Source organism: Gekko japonicus, unplaced genomic scaffold (genome assembly GCF_001447785.1).
Source record: "Gekko japonicus isolate JY-2015 unplaced genomic scaffold, Gekko_japonicus_V1.1 scaffold1724, whole genome shotgun sequence".
Taxonomy (NCBI): Eukaryota; Metazoa; Chordata; class Lepidosauria; order Squamata; family Gekkonidae; genus Gekko; species Gekko japonicus.
Window position 1 is genome coordinate 222,880 of NW_015170332.1, and position 18,946 is coordinate 241,825.

An 18,946-nucleotide genomic window follows, 5' to 3' on the forward strand; every position below is an offset into this window, starting at 1 on the left:
TGCTGGCTTTGTCTGATGCACGTATCTCTTATAAGGTGTTTTTTTTTAAATTTAAAAATGTTGCTTATTTTACAAATGCATGTGTTGCATACATAAACCCACTAGGTACATGGGAGCCCAAATGTTTGTATCTATATGAAACTGTACACTGCCATGCCTCACTCATGGTGGTTAGAGGGCTGAACTTAGATCCTAGGCCAAATGCCTACTCTACCATGAAGCTTGCTGGTTGACATTGGTACACTACCATGCCTCACTCATGGTGGTTAGAGGGCTGAACTTCGATCCTAGGCCAGATGCCTACTCTACCATGCTGGTTGACATTGGGCACAGTCATGCTCTCTCAACCTAACACAGAATTGTTGCTGTGAGGAAAAAATGGAGGGAGAACAGTGCACATCACCCCGAGCGCCTAGGATAAACTGCAATAAAAATGTTCTAAAATATACACACAATCGAATCCTGTCTAGGGATATGGATCAGCAACATTAGTGAAGGGTAAGTGCATTAGCTTCCCTGGTTGCCTGCCTAGCCAGCCAGGAACAGAGACAAAGAGTCAGCAGCAGCCAGGATGCTCTGCAAACCTTTTTCAATTTTTCCATTTTTCTTGAGACTAGTCAGTCTCAATGCTTCATATCAGCAAAATGGCCAAAGGAGTTACCTTGCTGTCAACTTGTTGTCCATAGTTTAGTTTACTTTCTTGCATTATCTGCTAGATTATTTGTTGCACAGTTGTGGTATGGATTTTATCAGTGGGCTGGTAGCAATATATGTGGATGGGTGTATTTATGGCCCTGGGCCCAGCCAGGTGCCAGAATGTTTTGTTTCAAGAAGTGGAAACCTTAGAAAATCTTCTTATGACATCATGGAGGGCTAGCCAATCCACACAAAGCTCACATTGTTTCTGCTTCAAACTTTGAAATGTTTTACAAAAATATTTGGAAAATACTGAAAAAAGAAGCAAGAATTGTGGTAAATGCTTGTACAACTGGGTTTGTTTACACAAACTATAAAACTATAATTGAAAAAAGAAGCAAGAATTGTGGTAAATACTTGTACAACTGGGTTTGTTGGCATCTCAAATTTGTTCCATTTGTAAACTGAGCATACAATGGGAAAAGAACAGCTCAGTATAGTAATAGGCAAACACCATTATGTCCATTAGAACATGTACATTTTCTTTATTTTTCCTTAACCATGAACATCTAAAGTATTCAGAAATCTAAATGCGTTTTTGACAGAAACTCAAATGACACTACTTTAATAATTTTAAACGTTATGAAATCTTTCTATTTTCCAGACTGTTAAGAGCCCAGTCCCTGGAATGGTATTATAATAATGTGAAAAGTCGCTTCAAACGCTTTGGAAGTGCAAAAGTCCTGAAGAATTTATATAGAAAACATCGACTGGAGAGTGGTGCTTGTTCTGAGATACTAGGTAAAGAAAAGTTGGTTTAGCTATGTGTTTCTCTGATTAAACTTCTTATGTCTATTTTAGTAAGAAGACAAAGGTTTTGCTTTTTGCAAGTATCTTTCTTTCAGGTTAGGTCATCTTACCCCTCTTTCCCCTTTCCTAAGATAACATTTTCCTTTGCTGGAGTCTTGTGTATTAATTCCCAGGAAGGAATGATTTCATAGGCACAGAAAATACTTTCATGGTTTTTTAAATAATCTTTTCCCAGGTAAAATCTGTGAGTAGAAGTTCATAAGGACCTATTTTAGACAACCTCCCCAGATCCTTAAGTAAGAATGCTATTTACAGATTTCTCCCGAAAACCATGCATGGGTTTAAATTAAAATGTAACATTTTCCGTATGTATTCATCCATGGAAATCTTCGCTTGGATCCTATGCAGTGTGAGCAAGACTGCACTACATGTACAGCAGCATTCACATTTACCCTCCATTGCAGTCTTCTGTGCCGCCCCCCATATGGTGCCCCTATGGGTCAGTGTACCCCAGGAACATCATGAATGTTGGAGTGAGGGACTGAAGTGAGAGAGAGGGAAATGAGTAAAATTGCCTTATTTCTCTCCTGTGACTGGACAATGAATATAAGATGAATATTCCTGAGGAAGAGAGTCTGGCATTTTGTCTCTTTTCCTGTGCTACATCTCTCTCCCAACCAAGCTTTGCTTGTAACAGTGGAAAAGAGCAAGAGTCCAGCAGCACCTTAAAAACTAACAAAATATGTGGCAGGGTATGAGCTTTCGTGAGTCACTGCTCACTTCTTCAGATGACTGAAGAAGACTCACGAAACCTCATATCCTGCCACATATTTTGTTGGTCTTTAAGGTGCTGCTGGACTCTTGCTCTTTTCTACTGCTACAGACAGACTAACACGGCTAAGCATTTTGATCTTATAACATTGCTTTGGGTAACGAGTGACATAGGAGTAGGGATTCCAGTCTCCATGTAGCACTGGGAGAGCTCTCACTATTATATCTGATCTCCACATGACCAAGATCACTTATCCATGCTCCTGAGGAAGAGAGTCTGGCATTTTGTCTCTTTTCCTGTGCTACATCTCTCTCCCAACCAAGCTTTGCTTATAACATCCTGCTGAGGTCCCCCTCCTCCCCAAATTCCTCACTCCCCAGGCTCCACCCCCAAATCTCCAGGTATTTCTAACCCAGAGCTGGCAACCCTACAGAGGAGTAATGTACTGAGAGGAATTCTTCCGCCTCCTGAACCTGGAACCAACCACTGCTATTGATGGGGGTGATGGAAAGCCTGGAGTGTGCAGGGTTGCTTCCTGACTGGTTAGTGTGCCCTTCTCCAACCTGATCAACACATTGAGAGTAGTGGAAGGAAACTGGCTTCTTAACCATATGAATAAGGCACTATTTCCCCCCTCAGATTTATGAGAGGTTATATCTGCTTAGAATAAATACCTCATCTCTTTTTTTTTTTTGTCACTGCTAACTTTCATTTTTTCTCTCTTCTCAGTGTGACTGTAAGATAAGCCCTCTTGTTCCCTTTGATACAGAAGCAGGTTTAACTGTCCCTTTTTTAATGAAATGGTGCCCTTTAAAATCCAGGATTTATTTCAAGTCCAGAATATCATCTTCAAAGCTAGTCTTCTGCAGTAACGTTTTGTGAGCAATCTGTCCCTATTGTTAACTTCACAGTCCCCCTTTTACTTGAACAGAGGTTGTCTGAGTACAAGGATTAGTCTGGTGTGAGAGATTTTCCACTGAAGGAAATATTTTTGAATAAAGCCATGCCTTCAAACAGTTTTGTGCTCAATGTCTGTGCTGAGGATCTCTCCCCCCACCTCTTTATCCTGATGCTACATATGACAATGGGAAATGATGATGAGCATAATTGTCTTTTTGACCAGAAGCCGGTAGCTTTTGCGAGGGAACCATTGAAAATGAAGGAAGTATTTGTGGCAGTGATTCTACATTCTACAGGCAGACAGAAGGTAATTCTATTAGAACTTTATTTATTTTGTTAATCTAGGACTGAGTAGTTGTGGATTTATTGCTGAATGAAATAACCAAGACCATAAATGGGTGTTTCCAAAGGACATTGGAGTCTAAAGATGAACACATATTGTTTAGTCTCAAGTTTAGATCATTCAGATTCCATCCTCTAAGAGGAGTCCTTGCCACTGGTACAAGGAACCTTCCTCTTATACGCCAACATCAGGTAGGGTTGCCAGACTCCCTGGTGGAGGCGGGGGTCCCCTGCCACCAGGCCCTGTTCGCCACTGCCAATCAGCTGGCCAGCAGGGGGACTTACTAGGAGAAAGAGGAAGTCCCAGGCAATGTTGCTGGCGACATCACTTCTGACGTGCATGGGAAGTGACATCATCACACTGGTGATGTCCAGATGGTGCTCTGGTAATTTGAGCACAAGCTGTATGGTAGAAGCCATTTGACCAGAGTTTTTCCCAAGTACCAGAGCATTACCATGACAGTGCAGTATGATGACATTGCTTCTGTTGCATGCTGGAAGTAACATAGCCACGTAGCTGGCGATGTCACCTGGGCCTCCCTCTCCTGGTAAGCCCCCCCCCCCAAATTCCCCACCAGTTGCCAGGACCTGGCAACTATATCGTCAGGGAAGATTCTTTGAACTGGAGGAAAGCACTGTTGTTTTCAGAATGGGCAGGATCCAACCTCAGGATTCACATAGTCTGTTTGCCCGTGGTAAGTAAGAACCACCTTAAGCAAGTACAGAAGATTTTGGATGAGAATAGTTTCTATTTTTTTTCCCAGGCAAGTGACTTTCATTGGTCTGTGAGGGCAGACAGCCTCGCTAGCGTTGGCTGGAAATTGTGGATTTATTTACAAAGCCGTTGTAATCTCAGTATCCTTTCTCCCAAATCCTGCAGTGAGTTACTGGATTTTGTGGCTCACTTTGTGGCTGGAGAATTTCTTGCCTCTGGTTTGCAGCCTGCTTAGGAGGCATTCACTCACAACCTTTTCAATCCTTTTCTCTGATATGTTTTCTCACACACATGGAAGCCTACCAACTAACCACATAACAGTATCTGTATAGTTTATTGCCAACACTCCTTCCATTTCCAGTTTTTCATAATTTTTCAGTAATCTTCTCAAAATATAAATTATGACATTATCTACAGCAGTCTCCCCTAAGCCAATCATTTGAGGAAGGCATTTTTGCCTCTGCGTATGATATAATGTTGAATAGGAGTGTGCACTTTAAAAAAAGGTGTTAATTTTGGATCCAGATTTTGGGAAGGGCATTGTTTTCATTATTCTGAATTTTCAGGAGTGCCCTTACCTATCTGGAAACCCATTTGGGGTGTGTGTGTTTTTTTTTGGGGGGGGGGGGTTTGGAAATTTTGGAATTTTGGGTCCATTGTTTCCTATAGGGGAGTCAATCCAGGGGTCTGGGGTGGCTATTTTTCATCTAAATGCCACCAAATTTGCAGGAAATGCCGGAAGAACAACCAAAAACAGGTCAGAGAGCAAGGATAGGCCCCATTTTTTCCAACAAATTCTGAATTTTCATGGGTCTGGATATTCCTAACATGACCTGAAACAGCCATATTTCTGTATCTATTTAGTCTGAGGATACCTGAATGCAACCTCCTAATGTTGAATTGGGAATTGCTTCTATTACGTCTTCATTTTTTTTTCATAAATAGGGACAAGAATTGTAGAAACATAGAATGGTACCCAAAAAAAATTTCTTTGGGAAGACAGAGGACCATTTTAATATTATATTTTGCATTCAAGAGTACAGATACATACCCTTCTGTTTTGAAATTTGTCAGCATGAACAAAATTACTGCTGGTATCTTGAAAATATACGGTCCAATTATTTCCTGTTTGAAGGGATTTAAACGAGAAAGCACTTTCTGTATGCATCTATGCTTCAAAACTGGTATGTGCAGTGAGGTGCAGCTGAATTTTTAACAAGCATTTTTATTATAGTATTTTATGGTAAGTGTCACATAGTAATGTTTGTTATCATTCCAGAACATCAAAAATAAGGTCAGTGTTTCAATACACTTCTTTATTTGCCTTCCTTCATATACCTTTATGTAGTTTATTAGGATTATATCCTCATTACGCTATACAGCTAGGTCGTTACTGGTGGTGGGTTTTGTTCCTGAAGTCTGAGTATATTTATACACATTGTATTGTTACACAAAATGTATTACAAAAAGTGACCTTCCATAGTGGAGTTTGTAAGTGTTCAAGGACTGACTGATTGCTTAGCTCCCAACTTTAAGTCTGTAAAACAGTTTCCTTCAGCTCATATTGACTAATGGCCTGGTGGATTTAATAATTTTTAAAATAAATATATATATTTGCTGTCTTCCACAACACATAGCTTGATTTGCTTGTGTCAGTTTTCACTGCAAGTAAATTGTACATTTGGCAAACTGTGATCTGGGTTGCATAAACTGATGCCTTTGGTGGGGAGTGTAATGCTATGGAGTGTTTGTAGAAAGAGTCTGATTTTCCCTTCCGGTTTAATAACCTGGATACTGCCTTTCATAAACTCTGCCCATATTTTATTGTACTCTTTGCTTAGGACACAGCATGATGGATACCCTCTCTGTGGCATTGCGTGTTGCAGAAGAAGCCATAGAAGAAGCTATTTCTAAGACAGAGACGTACAGTGACAGCTTGGTAAAGAAAAATTAACAACATTCATTATCTTGATCTCTCCCTCCACTTAAGAAAATTTTCAGTAGCTCCTGCTAAATTAGCAGGAAAATGTTCAGAACTTTACCAACTTCACTTACCCCATTGCATTACTGAAAAGCACAGCGATGTCATGTATTTTTTCAAGAATTATTGCAATAGCATACTTTTTAGATCTACTTTCAGTGCACTTTAGCAATTGTTTAGAAGTGGGTTTTGCTGTTTCACACAGTTGCAAAGTGCACTGAAGTGGATTCAGGGTGCATTATTCAGTGTGTAGTCATGCTCAGTAGTCATTTACCCCATTGCATTACTGAAAAGCACAGTGATGTCATGTATTTTGTCAAGAATTATTGCAATAGCATACTTTTCAGATCTACTTCCAGTGCACTTTAGCAATTGTTTACAAGTGGATTTTGCTGTTTCACACAGTTGCAAAGTGCACTGAAGTTGATTCAGGGTGCATTATTCAGTGTGTAGTCATGCTCAGTAGTCATGCTTCTCACCCTTCCTTCCAGTGCTACCATTGAGAGCTGAGCCCGGCACATCTGATTTTAAGGGTGGGAAAGTGTACTGTGGCTATACTACTGCTGGCATTTCCCCAGTGTTTGCTGGAGGGTTTGTGGCTGGTCTCCTGCTAGGACAGCACACGATTTACAGCTCCTATCCTATCCTGTGCAGGAAAGGCGGGATATAAATAAAGAATAATAAATAATATAATAATGTTGAAACTGCTCCTCCTAGACACACATAGAACTCCCAGTCCAAGTCTCTTGATTGGGTCCAGGGAATGTGCCCAAGAAAACTATATTGCATATAGTTAGGCTCTGCAGACAGGGCTATGGTGTGTCTGGACTTCAGGTATGGTGGGACTAACTCTTACGGGTTTGTCAATGTTTCACCTTCTTTGTAGTGTAATACTTTTGTGAATGAGGCCCAAATGTTTAGATAAATTTATAGATTTATGTTGTATTTTCTTTCATGTGTATATATGTGCCATAAAGTCACAACTGACTTATGGTGACACCAGCAAGGGGCTTTTAAGGCAAACGAGAAGCTGAGATGGTTTGCCATGGCCTTCCTCTGCAAAGCCTTCTTTGGTGGTCTCCCATGCAAGTACCAACCCTGCTTAGCTTCCCAGATCTGATGAGATCAGGCTATACCATGCCGCCTTCCCTCCCATTTTCCTTCATAGATGGCCTTAGTAATTATTTTACACATTTTAAAATGTTTTAACCTATATGGGCTTATATGTACACCTATAGGGGGAGCAGTTAAGGTTGGAAAATGACATTGGGGAAAACAGCTGACTTGCTTCCCTGATGCTGGGTCCCTGAACCACACTAGGGGCTGCTGCTGTTACCCTTTTTAAAAACTGCAGGAGACCTGCTCAGAGATCTCTGGATGGAGCATCTACTTTGTCTCTTAGCTTATAAGTGAAAAGCAAACATTTAATGTGCATTATTTGTGTGCAGGAGAAACAGAATGAAGCTACTTATTTACGAGAGCACAAGGAGGAGCTGATAGAAGAGCTTGCCACCACCATTGTCCAGAAGGTAGGATTCAAGAAGTTCATCAGTAGCTGAAATGCTACCAGGGGTTACATTTTTTCCCCAAAAGTTAATATTTGGTACTTACAATTTTTTACATTAATGCTATCTTAGAGCAACTGTATCATTGTGTATGTTTGGGGGGTGTGTGGAGAATTATGAGTGTGTGAGTAGGCTAGACAACTCTGACTTGGGAAATTCCTGGAGATTTTGGGGGTAGAGCCTGTGGAGGAGGGAGGGGGCACTTTCGCAGGGTATAATGCCATAGATTCCACCCTCCAAAGAAGCCATTTTCTCCAGGGAAACTGTCCTGTGTAGTCAGGAGATCAATATAAATTGCAGACGATCTCCAGACCCCAACCTGGATGGTGGCAACTGCACATTTCGTTTCTGTACAGCTTCTGATATATGTTATAAGCTTTTATTGGACTATAAATAATGATGATGACTTGAAGTCACAAAATGCAGAGTCTGAAAAAGTCTGTAGGAAGTTTAGAGCTGTCCTAACTGTGTCTTATGTTTTGCTGCACAATCCTATGCATATCTACTCAGAAGTAAGCCCCACTATGTTTTATGGACTTATTTCTAGATAAATGTGAATAGTTTTACAACCTTGTTATCCTAAACTGGTGTGACACATTTGATTTACTGTTTTTTGTTCACAACTCTTGATGCTCTAATGGTAATAAATAAGCACTCTTCTTATTTACACCAAAGATTGAGTGGGCACTTAAATATAGTAATGTTCTATTTTAATGAGTGAAAATGTGGGCAAATATTTATGATGCCTTGATTAAAATTTACATTATCAGACTTCTTCAAGAAAATTTCAATATTTTCCCTCCATCAACTCCCATTAATGAATAAGATTGTGGATCATGCACAGTTAATATTTTTAGCACTCTTTCTCTCTGTGTTTCCCAGAAGCTTCTCTGTGAATAAGATAAGTTTCAGAAATGATACATAGTAAACTTTCAGCACAAACACAGTGATGATAATAGAATATGTAGGTCCTTGTTATAAATTCACTCCGTTTCTTTACAAATTCTGTGGATTATGGTAATGGTTGACATGTATGCAGGCTGTCAAAGATGAAGCTGGCTGGACCTGGAACCAAACGTAAAGACAGTTTTAAGATTGCAGTTGTACAGTCTGATTACTTGGTTCTAACTGTGAAATTCTAAAACCAGTTACATCCTTTCAGCCCTGTTTTCAGCCTGTGTTTGGGATTGCACAGTGAAGTCCCTTTTGTATAGATCCAGTAATGTTTTTCACTGAGCCTCCCTTTGTTTTTCAAATGGCTACAGATTATAAGAAAGCAGAAAAGCAAAACCGAACAACCAGAGACTGGTTTTGAATGGCCACAGTCCAGAAGCCGTGGCTGGACTGCTCTCTCAGATCAGAGCATGCTGACCTTCCCGGGGAGTCGCAGGGGATCGTACTCATTATGGGTGAGCTGCTAACTCAACATTTTATTGGCTTCATGAAAACTACTGCGTAGAAACAAAGGAGATAAGCATATCAGCTAGAATGATCAATAGTGTAAATATAGGAAACTGGTGGCAAAACCCTCAAGGGTAGTGCTGTTTTGTACACAAGGCAGTGAGATTGTGTTTGTAAACCAGCAGTCACACTGCTTCAGACAATGAAACTGAACAGAGAGAATGGCAAGAGAGTTGAAGGAGTCCAGGAACCTGTGCATTTGTATCTGAGAATACAGATTTTCACAGGTAAGCTTCCATTTGGCTTTGAGGAGAGCAGAGTTTAGTGTAGATTGACTGATGATGTGTTGTTGAGTTCTTTCAACTTTCAGTTTAAAATGCTAGTTTTTAACATGGCTCTCTTTTTCCAGGTAAATTTAACAGTCATAGAGCACCATGTATATATCATTTAAGGCAATTCCTACCACCCTTGACTTATTTTCTCAAATGCTAGGCAGCTGCAGAAAATTTGACTAGTTGCAGTAAAATGTGATGAGTTTCAGGAAGAAAAAGGAAAACAGATCTCCATTACTTCTGTGAAGGGAGGTTTCTTTTAATATATAATTCTACCCTACATTTCTTTCAGAGTACTCAGGTAGCATACCTACAGTTTCCAAGTGGTTTTCCTTCCAGGCTCTGACCAGGACCTGGCCTATTTAGTTTCAGTAAGATGGAAACATTTTGTGCTATAGATGGGTTTATATCAATGAAGAATATTGAATTAAGGCTTTTAGGCTCCATCACATGCTGCATCCAATGACCAGCTTCTAACTCTTTCATCTCCCACGTGTGTGTAGTTCAGGTGGATCTTGTATACTGCTGCATTACAACCATGTCACAAAGCAGTGGTACTCCTACCAGTGCTTCTGTAAGATTGCACTGGTGTCATGGGCAAATTGTTGTTTAAAGTAGACTCACATCCCATTGAGCATAACGGAGTTAACGTCAAGATCCAAAGCACATTCACTTCAAAAGATGCTGTGTTGGGACTTGTGGGACTTATTTTTCAAGCTGCACCAACCATTTGAGTAAAATATTTTTGGTAGGAGGTTCTAAATATTCTCCTAACCTTCCTCCAAACTGTACCCATTTTGTGCTGTTTTCATACAATTTTTCAGGCCCATTGGTCTGATGCATTGGTACCATTTTTTTGTTTACATCTTTATTTTAATCACTGGCTTAACTTTATTTGCCACTAGTGACTACAGCAGGCATCCCAATCTTATTCTCTGTGCATTAGGGCACTTTGTTGCCAGTTTGGACCACTGACGCTGCAAAAAGGCTTTAATTTAGGCTGTCTCCACTGCTGTTCTGAAGGTACTGGAGGTGGGAAGAAGCCACTCTTCTATCTCAGAGGGCAGGTGCTAATACTGGGGCAGATGGCTGCCTGCAGTGTGTGTGTGTGAACATTTTCATTTCCCTTTGAGACCCACCCTGAGTGCTTGTCCAAAGCAGGGGCATGATTCCTTACCATCCTGATTTGCCTTAGACCACTCATTTCTACATAATGGCCCCAAGTCACAAAGCGCTGTTCTGTGTGCTCACTTGCAGTGGATGGTTATTCCTCCTTCCTGTGACAAAATTGCTTAATATACAACAGACTAACAGACAGAATTTGGGTGAGCAAGGCCTTTATGGGAACAAAGACATTTACTTCTGCGAACTTAAGTCAGAAGAGGTCTGTTGTGTTTTGTCACAAATGAGCATGAATGAGTGCCTGGTTCTGCTATGTAGTCTACTACTTTGTAATAGATTGTCTTAAAAATCTGCATTGTTGATTTTATATAGCCCTTTGATGAATTTAATTTATTGTGATGAATTTATTAACCTCTGGTGGCTGTGTAAGCCTTCCTATAAACAATGCAAACCAATTCTACTTCAGTAAACTCTGCTGTATATGAGCAAGTTTGAATTAGGCACACCAGTTAAGGAAAGGTTGGAGGCTTCTGAAATGGCAGGAACATGGCAAGGAATGAACTCCATAGATATAGGCCAAAACAACAACAAAACCTGAGGCACATTGTCTGTTTTTGGTGCGCAGGCATCAACATTTATTAGCCTTATTTCTGTGAAATCACATTATCCAACACCTTGTCAGACATCTTGAAACTTAAAGGTCTAAGTGTTAATCTGTGATGCCAGGAGACTGCCTCATTCTTCTTAGATTGTGTGCGTTTGTGTGGCTGTCCTCATAAAAGCATATAAAATTGGGCCCTGTAGGCTTTTCATTTCAGTGAGTATGGTGTGCTGTGATTAGCTGTGATGGGTGCCATTCTGAGTGCCACACAGAAGGAAGTAACAAGAATAGAAAATGAAGGTCTTTTTGTGGAATCATTGCTAATGATAGCAAGAACAAAAACCTTTAAAAGATAATGCTTTAACAAGGGAATTGATGGCCTGTATCTTATCACTCCACTAAGCAAAGTCTGAATGAAGACTTTGGTTGCGGTCACACGTGCCAGAAAAAATGGGCGGGGGGAGCGAAGCTATTTCCTCCTGAGAAATTTGACCCACAGTTGCCTGATCACACCTCCCTTTGAAGCTGCGGGCACAGACCGTCAGTGTGTGATCAGACGCAACTGTGGGTGAGTCTTTTCTTGTGTGTGCCATTTGTTTTCCATGCACTTAAACAAGGAATCAATGAACCACACCTCTGCACTGACGGCTCCCTATGAAGTTTGTGATGATGTGCATACTGTGAGGGGGGGGAACTTGCACAGAGTCGGGATGACCTGATCAGACCATCCCGATGGCATGAGAGCACACTGGAGTGATCAGACAGGGGAAAGTCCCCCCGTGGCCCGTCACAACCAATTTACTACTGGATTTTCCCTGGTGTCTTTTAACTCCGCTTCTGCGGTAGAGTAGCGCGGGTTGCTTACGCCTGCGGGGTTCTTCCCAGATGTTGTTGTCTGATTGCCCCCTTTAGATCCACCTGGCTTTCGCACCTATGCCGGGTCTAACTGTGTGTATGATCACAGCCTAAGTGAACTATGCGCTGAACATGAGTCAGCAGTGTGATGCGGTAGCTAAAAAGGCAAATGCGATTTTGGCCTGTATCAGAAGTATAGTGTCCAGATCACACAAAGTGATGGTACCACTTTACTCTGTTCTGGTTACACCTCGCCAAGAGTGTTGGGTTCAGTTTCGGGCACCACGATTTCCACCTGACAGCAATGCTGATTTTGTGAACTGAGGCAGATCGTGAGAGGGAGGGCAGGAAGGGTTGCCTCGGTGCTTAGTTCTTGTGGCCTTAGTTCTTTCTTACACGCCTAAGGAAAAGCTGATCGCCACTTTGGGCTCAGGAAGCAATTTTTCTCCAAGCCAGTTTGGCTGGAGATCCTGGAGGTCTTTTGTCGTTTTCTGGGTGTGGAACAGCTGTCACGGGGGGTGGGTGAGTATTTGTGAATTTCCTGATTTCTGCAAGGGGTTGGACTAGATGACCCTGGAGGTCCCATCCAATTCTATGAGTCCTTCTCGATGCAGTGCTTGAAATAGTCCCTGCTGACCACCTCCTGATCCCTTATTTTGGCATAAATAAGCTTTTGGAAGCAGACGCTAATTTCTTCTTCTCTTTTCATCGTTGTTGACTGACTTTAGTGACCTTAGAAGAGTGTAAGTACCTCTGCACTGCAAATAACACAGGGAGCTAGACCCATTTTATTCAGTAGTATTTACTCCCAGGAATGTGGTGTTAGGATGGGACTGTTAATAGTAGTTTGCAGTTCAGCATGTAATTGTCCAGAATAGTCATATTAAAATGTGGGGTTTTTTCCTGTTGTTAATTAATTATTTTAGGTTTGAGTTATAATGCCTGCCATCAAATGTAAGAGAGAATCTTGTAAGAAGAAATGGTCTACCTGCAAAAGGCAGTAGTTATCTGAAACCGGCTTGTTTATAAACTATTCATTTGTTCCACACATTAATTTCCTATTGGTAAAAATCCATTAGAGTTTTTTCCATGAATCCTTTTTAAGTCTGGAAATAAGTACGTGTGGAGCTTGTTACAAGGACTCCATTAGCATATGAAATTTGAGCTATATTCTTCAGCTGTCTAGCCAACCCAGTACTTCTAATAACCCTGATATACCAAACTAATATAGCATAAGAATTTGTGTTGAATAATAGGCTCATTTACATTAATGGACATTTTAATGCCTTTGGCTGCGGAACTGAAATAAACATAAAACAAAGCTTGCATTCAGTAAACTTAACAGATTTGCATACTGAGTTGGAATGTGAATATTTGTAAATGGAAAGTGATATTTCAGTTTTATGTGCAAACTTCAGAAGCGGTTTCAGTTCTGCTTGACTTTTATATAATCAATTTGAACCAATGTAAGATAAAACGTGACAACATAATGGTACAAAATATATGACTAGCTATAGCAATGAACTTTAAAACTGATCCACTTGCTCTAGTTTCTAATGTTGCTATAAAAGATTTTGCAGATGAAAATCTTTTTAAAAGTAAGAATCTCTGGGCTTTGAAACCATTAAACTATTGCCTGAGTCTTGCCTTCAGATCTCTGCTCTTATATGGACACTGGGTTGGATCCTTCCACCTTATCTGCTAGTGCAGTCTCACTTGAAGGCCTTGCAGCCTGCATGGATTTTTGTCAACGCAAGTCCCGTGGTCTCTGGCATAGCTTTCCTGGTGACAAAAAGGGAGAACAAACCTAACCCTGAAACCTACGATCAAGAACCTAAAGAGGAACGTCCAACAGAGTAGAGGGCCAACAATTAAAACTTAATGTATATAATATAAAAATAGATGTATTTATTAGCAAAGAATTTAAAAAAACACATAAGGGCCAAATTACACCTCATATAAAAATACCAAAATCATGCACACAAGGGCCAATGGATTTGACCTGACGCGTTTTGGCCTGTTTAGGCCTTCTTCAGAGGTCAAGCACAGTGAGGACCAAATTGGCTTATACCATAATACAGTACAATTATACAATTACAAGAGGGGGTCCGGAACAAAACGTTGCTGGAGCCTGAGCCCTCTCCGGCATGGTTGATGCGGGTGGGGGAAGCTGGTGGCTGGCTGGCTTTGGTCGCTCCTTCCGTGTGCCACTCCTCCTGCTCCCAGAGCTGCTTCCTCCTCTCCCTCACCTAACAAAGCTGCAGCTTAAAACAAAAAGGGGGGGAAAGCATGTGAGGCAAAAAGCTGGCAAGGCAGCCCACAGAGTGGCCGCTCAGTGCTCTGTTTGCGTGCCCACTGAGCTTAGCCACTCCTCCAGTGCTGCTGCCCCCTTTGAATAGAAGCCTACGGTGGCCACTGACGTGGCGCAGGACTCCAGCTGTGGGGGGAGGAGAAGAACAGCGGCCCCGGGAGTCCCCCTACCCATCCTTCTGTTTACTGGCAGTCCTGGTGGGTGGGGGGGATAGTTCCTGCGGCAGTGGTCTCTGTGGTAACATTGATGGGTCTTGCTGCAGCAGGCCGAGCAGCAGCTGGCATGGGTATTGCCTCCACAGGTTACCTTGTGGCTCCAACAGCTTTTTCTGGCGGTCCTAGCAGTGGCGTGGGCAGAAACAGTAAGCACACATGCACACAGAATGCAGTTTTACTTTTGGGGGGATTTAACTATCCCCCGTACATTTTTTAAAATGTTTTAGATTTTTCTGCACAACTGAGGATTGCCCCAAATATGCAGAAAAACCTCTTTACCCCCCATGTGCCCCAGATCTGTGGAAATAAGTATCCACATGCACAGGGGGATATATCTTGGCTATTAGATATATAGACAAGAAGTGGGGACCTGCAGTACTTGCGGGGGGGGGGTAGAAGGAGCTCCATGTGGAGGAGGAAGCAGCCGCTGGGCCCACCAATTCTCCCCCCAACCCCCCTGGCACCAACGGCGAGGCCTGCACGGCTCCCAGCCACCAGGCCCACCAATCCTTCTCCCCTACGCCCCTTCTCACGCTCCCCCTGGGCACTGGTGGCAAGGCCTGAGCAGCTCCCGCCAAGCCTTCTCCTGTGCCCCCCCAGCACCGGCATGCGCAGGGAATGCTCTTTTACTTTTGGGGGGGATTTAAGTCTCCCTTGTATAGTTTTAAAAACTTTTCAGATTTTTCTGCACACCTGGGGACTGCCCCAAGTGTTCAGGAAAATCTCTCTGCCCCCCAAGTGCCCCTGATGTGCATATTTAGATATCCGCACGGAGGGGGCAACTTGACCATTAGGTAGATAGATAAGTAGATAAATACAACATGGATACAAAATGGACCAGAAAAGAATTGCTGTAAAAAATAAAAAACGTGTAAACTTTTTCCCTGGGGCAAACAGCCACGCCTCCCCCCGCGATATCTGGCCCGTGTGACCGGGGCCAATCTACCTCAGTTTGGTTTTGGGTAAGAACAAGTGAATGGCCTGCTAGCCTTTACGACTCTTGGTCTGGTGATAGTCTACATCTCAGTGCTTACACAACAGATAGAAGCCTCCCCTGAACCCTTAATCACTTTAATCCTTTGCTCAACATGCTATAGCATGTCAAATAAAGGGTTAAAGTGAGAAAATTTTCTAGAGAGGTTTTTCCCTTCATCAGGGTGTGTGTATTTCTGCCAGTTTATGCAGCGTTTTCCTCCCTTTGTTTTCGTTGCTTACTTCTTTCTTCTGTGTTTCTTTGAAGGTTCTTTGAATGAATCAGGTACATACCCAAAGGACATCTCTGTTTTGGGGTCCATGGTGGCTCTCGCAAGCCCTGTAAAATCCTCTTTACATGTTAACATTTTCAAATATTGTTTTGTTAGAAACAGCATGTAGGTTGCAACACTTGAACAGTGGTTTGATTGCCTACCATGGTATCTGTACCTCTTTATAAACCTGAAACCAGAGTGAAAGCGATCCAGGTAGTCAGCTTTACACATGTGCATCTGGGGAGCTGTCCAGCCACTACTGTCTCAAGCACTTTGCCTTCAGAAAGGTAAATTATAGTCAGGTTTATAACTGCCCAGGGCACTAGAGGCCAGTGATGGAGAGAAAAGACCAGCGCTGTTTCCATGTGGATCCTTATCTTATCCTGGCTTCCCTACTACAGTACTCTCTTAGGGAACATCCACAGGATATTTTCTGCTCTGGCTCTGTATTTTCTCCCACTTTGCTGTGATCTTTCCCAAGCCTGGTTTAATACAATGTTTTGGAAAGATTATACCTTTGGCAGCATGTAGACAGTAAAGTATGGATTTTTTTTGGTTCCACCCAAATCAGTGCTATTTTCCTTACCTGGTTGTGCCTCCCCCAAGCCCCCTGACGGTCCATAGCATTGGGGAGGTGCCATGGCTCCTGTGGACAGTTGACTGTGGGGACCCTGTGTGTTCCAGGCTCCAGCCACTGGGGAACTGAAAGACAGGTGGCATTTCCCCAACTCCCTGTGGTGTGGGGGAATGAAAAGGGTGAGCACTGCCTTCCTGCTTCCCTGTGTGTGTTGGGGGGGAGGGATGCTCTTGGCTAGGGGATTCGAAGTTCTTGGGTTGACCCTGGTTGCAACCATGCACTGTTTCCCAGCTTTATTTATTTTGTAAGCAATTCTACTCTTTTGGACACAGTGTTATTAAGTAGGTACTGCTGTAAGGATTACAACATGTATAATATTGGTACATTGCAAATGGTACCACCAGCCAAATACTGAAGAGACTGTGCATGCCAAAGGTCATGTTGTGACAAAAAAGCCCCACAACACTTTACTCCCGTTTGATTTGCCTTCTCAGAATGTGAGTGACCATAGCCAGCTGAAACCATCTGTTTTGTTTTCACCTTATTTCTGTATAGTAGTTCTCAAAACCAGTTTTCTTGACTTCCAGTGCAATCCTAGGCAGAGTTACACTCAGTGGGCTTGGGAGGGTGTAACTCTGTTTAGGGTTCCCCTATAAGGCTGGTTCACTATTCTGTAACAACATATTCTAAGAACCGCTGTCTACACAGTATAAGTGTTCATAAAGGGAATCATGGCTTTGCTTACACTGCCACCTGCTGAGAAGGCTGTTTAAGACAATTGAAACAAATGAGTCAAAGAAGAACGGGTTTACAAATATCACTTCATTTCAGGTAGTTATCTTTAAACTTGTTCTTGTTGCGAATTCAGAAAACCTGTGCTTTGTTGAACATATAAAACGTAGCTATAAATGCAGCCATGCCAAAAATACAGGAAACTAGTTAGTATTGAAGCTTCTGCAGATTTATCGATTCCTTTTCCTTTCCTTTTCTTTGGGAACTACTGCTGCTGATTTCTAGTTTCTAACAGTAAATTATAGACATGTTGCGGTTTCTATGGAGTGACTATCAGTCCTTTCTGTAATTTATACATTATTTATACATTCATTTATTTTTTCCATTTCAGACCTACTGTAGGACCCACCAGAGTCTTTAAATACCTTACATTCAACTGTGAGAAAAATTAGTATACATTTATAACACAAATTGCCAATATGAAACATCACTTTAAAAATACCTGGAGTGTAGGTATCCTGCAGTTTCTAGAAATGTGACCACAAAACATGAACATGTATATTGGGCACAGAACTCGGTGGATCTCTGCCAAATGACATCAGGGCCCTGAGAGACTTGTTATAGTTCTGCAGGGCCTGCAAGGTAGACATGTTCTGCCAAGAATACAGTTGAGAATAGCAATGTTTTTTTTTAACAGCAATTGGTGGTATTAGTTTGCCTCTCACTCCCCCCCCCCACACTAATGGGGGGGTCAGAAATTTATGTACTGCAGCGCCATTTAAGTTTTACAGCATTATATGATTTTTATATTAGTAGACTGTATTTTAAGATATTCTTTTGTTTTAAACTTGTTGTACACCACTCTGAGCCCGCTGTGTAGGGAGGGCGGTATAGAAACCAAATTAATCAATAAATAACTAAGCTTGAAAGATCTCAGTTTTCATTTTTATTGTACTGGTCTTGAGTTCATGTAGCTGCAAAGAAACCTAAGAATTTGGTTTTTTGTGCAGTGCTTCCTGAGTACAGCTTTGCTTATGTCTTCAGCGATATGTACACCTATTGCACATGTCTTCTGAGTGAAGAAGACTTCATTGCTTGGAAACAGGTGAAGGTATATCATTCTTCTGCTGTGGCGTTTGTAAATCTTTAAACACAGTCCTGTGTGCCCCTGTGTAAAAATCATCAGAAGTGTTCTTAACTTTTCCTAACACAGAGAATTCTTTTGAACATGGTAGAATGGAAGCTTACAGGTTCTACATCTACAGAGCTGTAGACTACACTTACTAATTTTCTAGTAGACTTGATATTAGGGATTTATTTATTTATTTATTTAACTTTAGACTTGATATACCGCCCTAATCCCTGGGGGGTCTCTGGGCGGTTCACATGTGTTGCGTTCTAAGAACTGTAATCCTAACTTGGGCCACATCTAGTATTGGGGGTGGGACTGCCTACCAGCACCCTTGGGATGTGTCAAATGTCCCTGAGAAATTTCACTAATATTATCAGAACTTTTCCGACTTCCTTTGAAATGTCTCAGATGTTTGATCTGGAAAGTAATCCTCAAATCCCCTTCAAATTTTATTTGACAATGATTCTGTCCAATACCAGTCTTCTTTTATGTATAAGGTATCCTGTTATCTCTGTTTCTTTTTTACCTTTCATTGAATAAGGTTTTTGTTGCTCACTTCGAAGTTTTTTTCTTGGACATTTTGGCCTCTGATTCAGCTGCTAAAACTATACAAAAGCAGCACCAACAAAAACATGGTGGTGTTATACGCGCAGACCTCCACCTCTCGTATTATTGTATATTGTCTTAACCTAACATTTTA

General features: G+C 41.6%; 1 protein-coding gene across 2 annotated transcripts in view; it reads left to right on the plus strand.

The window, feature by feature from the left end:
- Positions 1-18,946, plus strand: part of MYRIP (myosin VIIA and Rab interacting protein) — a 210,250-nt gene that overhangs the window by 158,046 nt on the left and 33,258 nt on the right. For both annotated transcript variants that reach the window (XM_015418139.1, XM_015418140.1), the window contains exons 3-7: positions 1,301-1,437; positions 3,345-3,425; positions 6,017-6,114; positions 7,605-7,685; positions 8,987-9,130. In XM_015418139.1, coding sequence (XP_015273625.1) covers positions 1,301-1,437; positions 3,345-3,425; positions 6,017-6,114; positions 7,605-7,685; positions 8,987-9,130 — 541 coding nt within the window. The remainder of the gene's footprint in view (positions 1-1,300; positions 1,438-3,344; positions 3,426-6,016; positions 6,115-7,604; positions 7,686-8,986; positions 9,131-18,946) is intronic.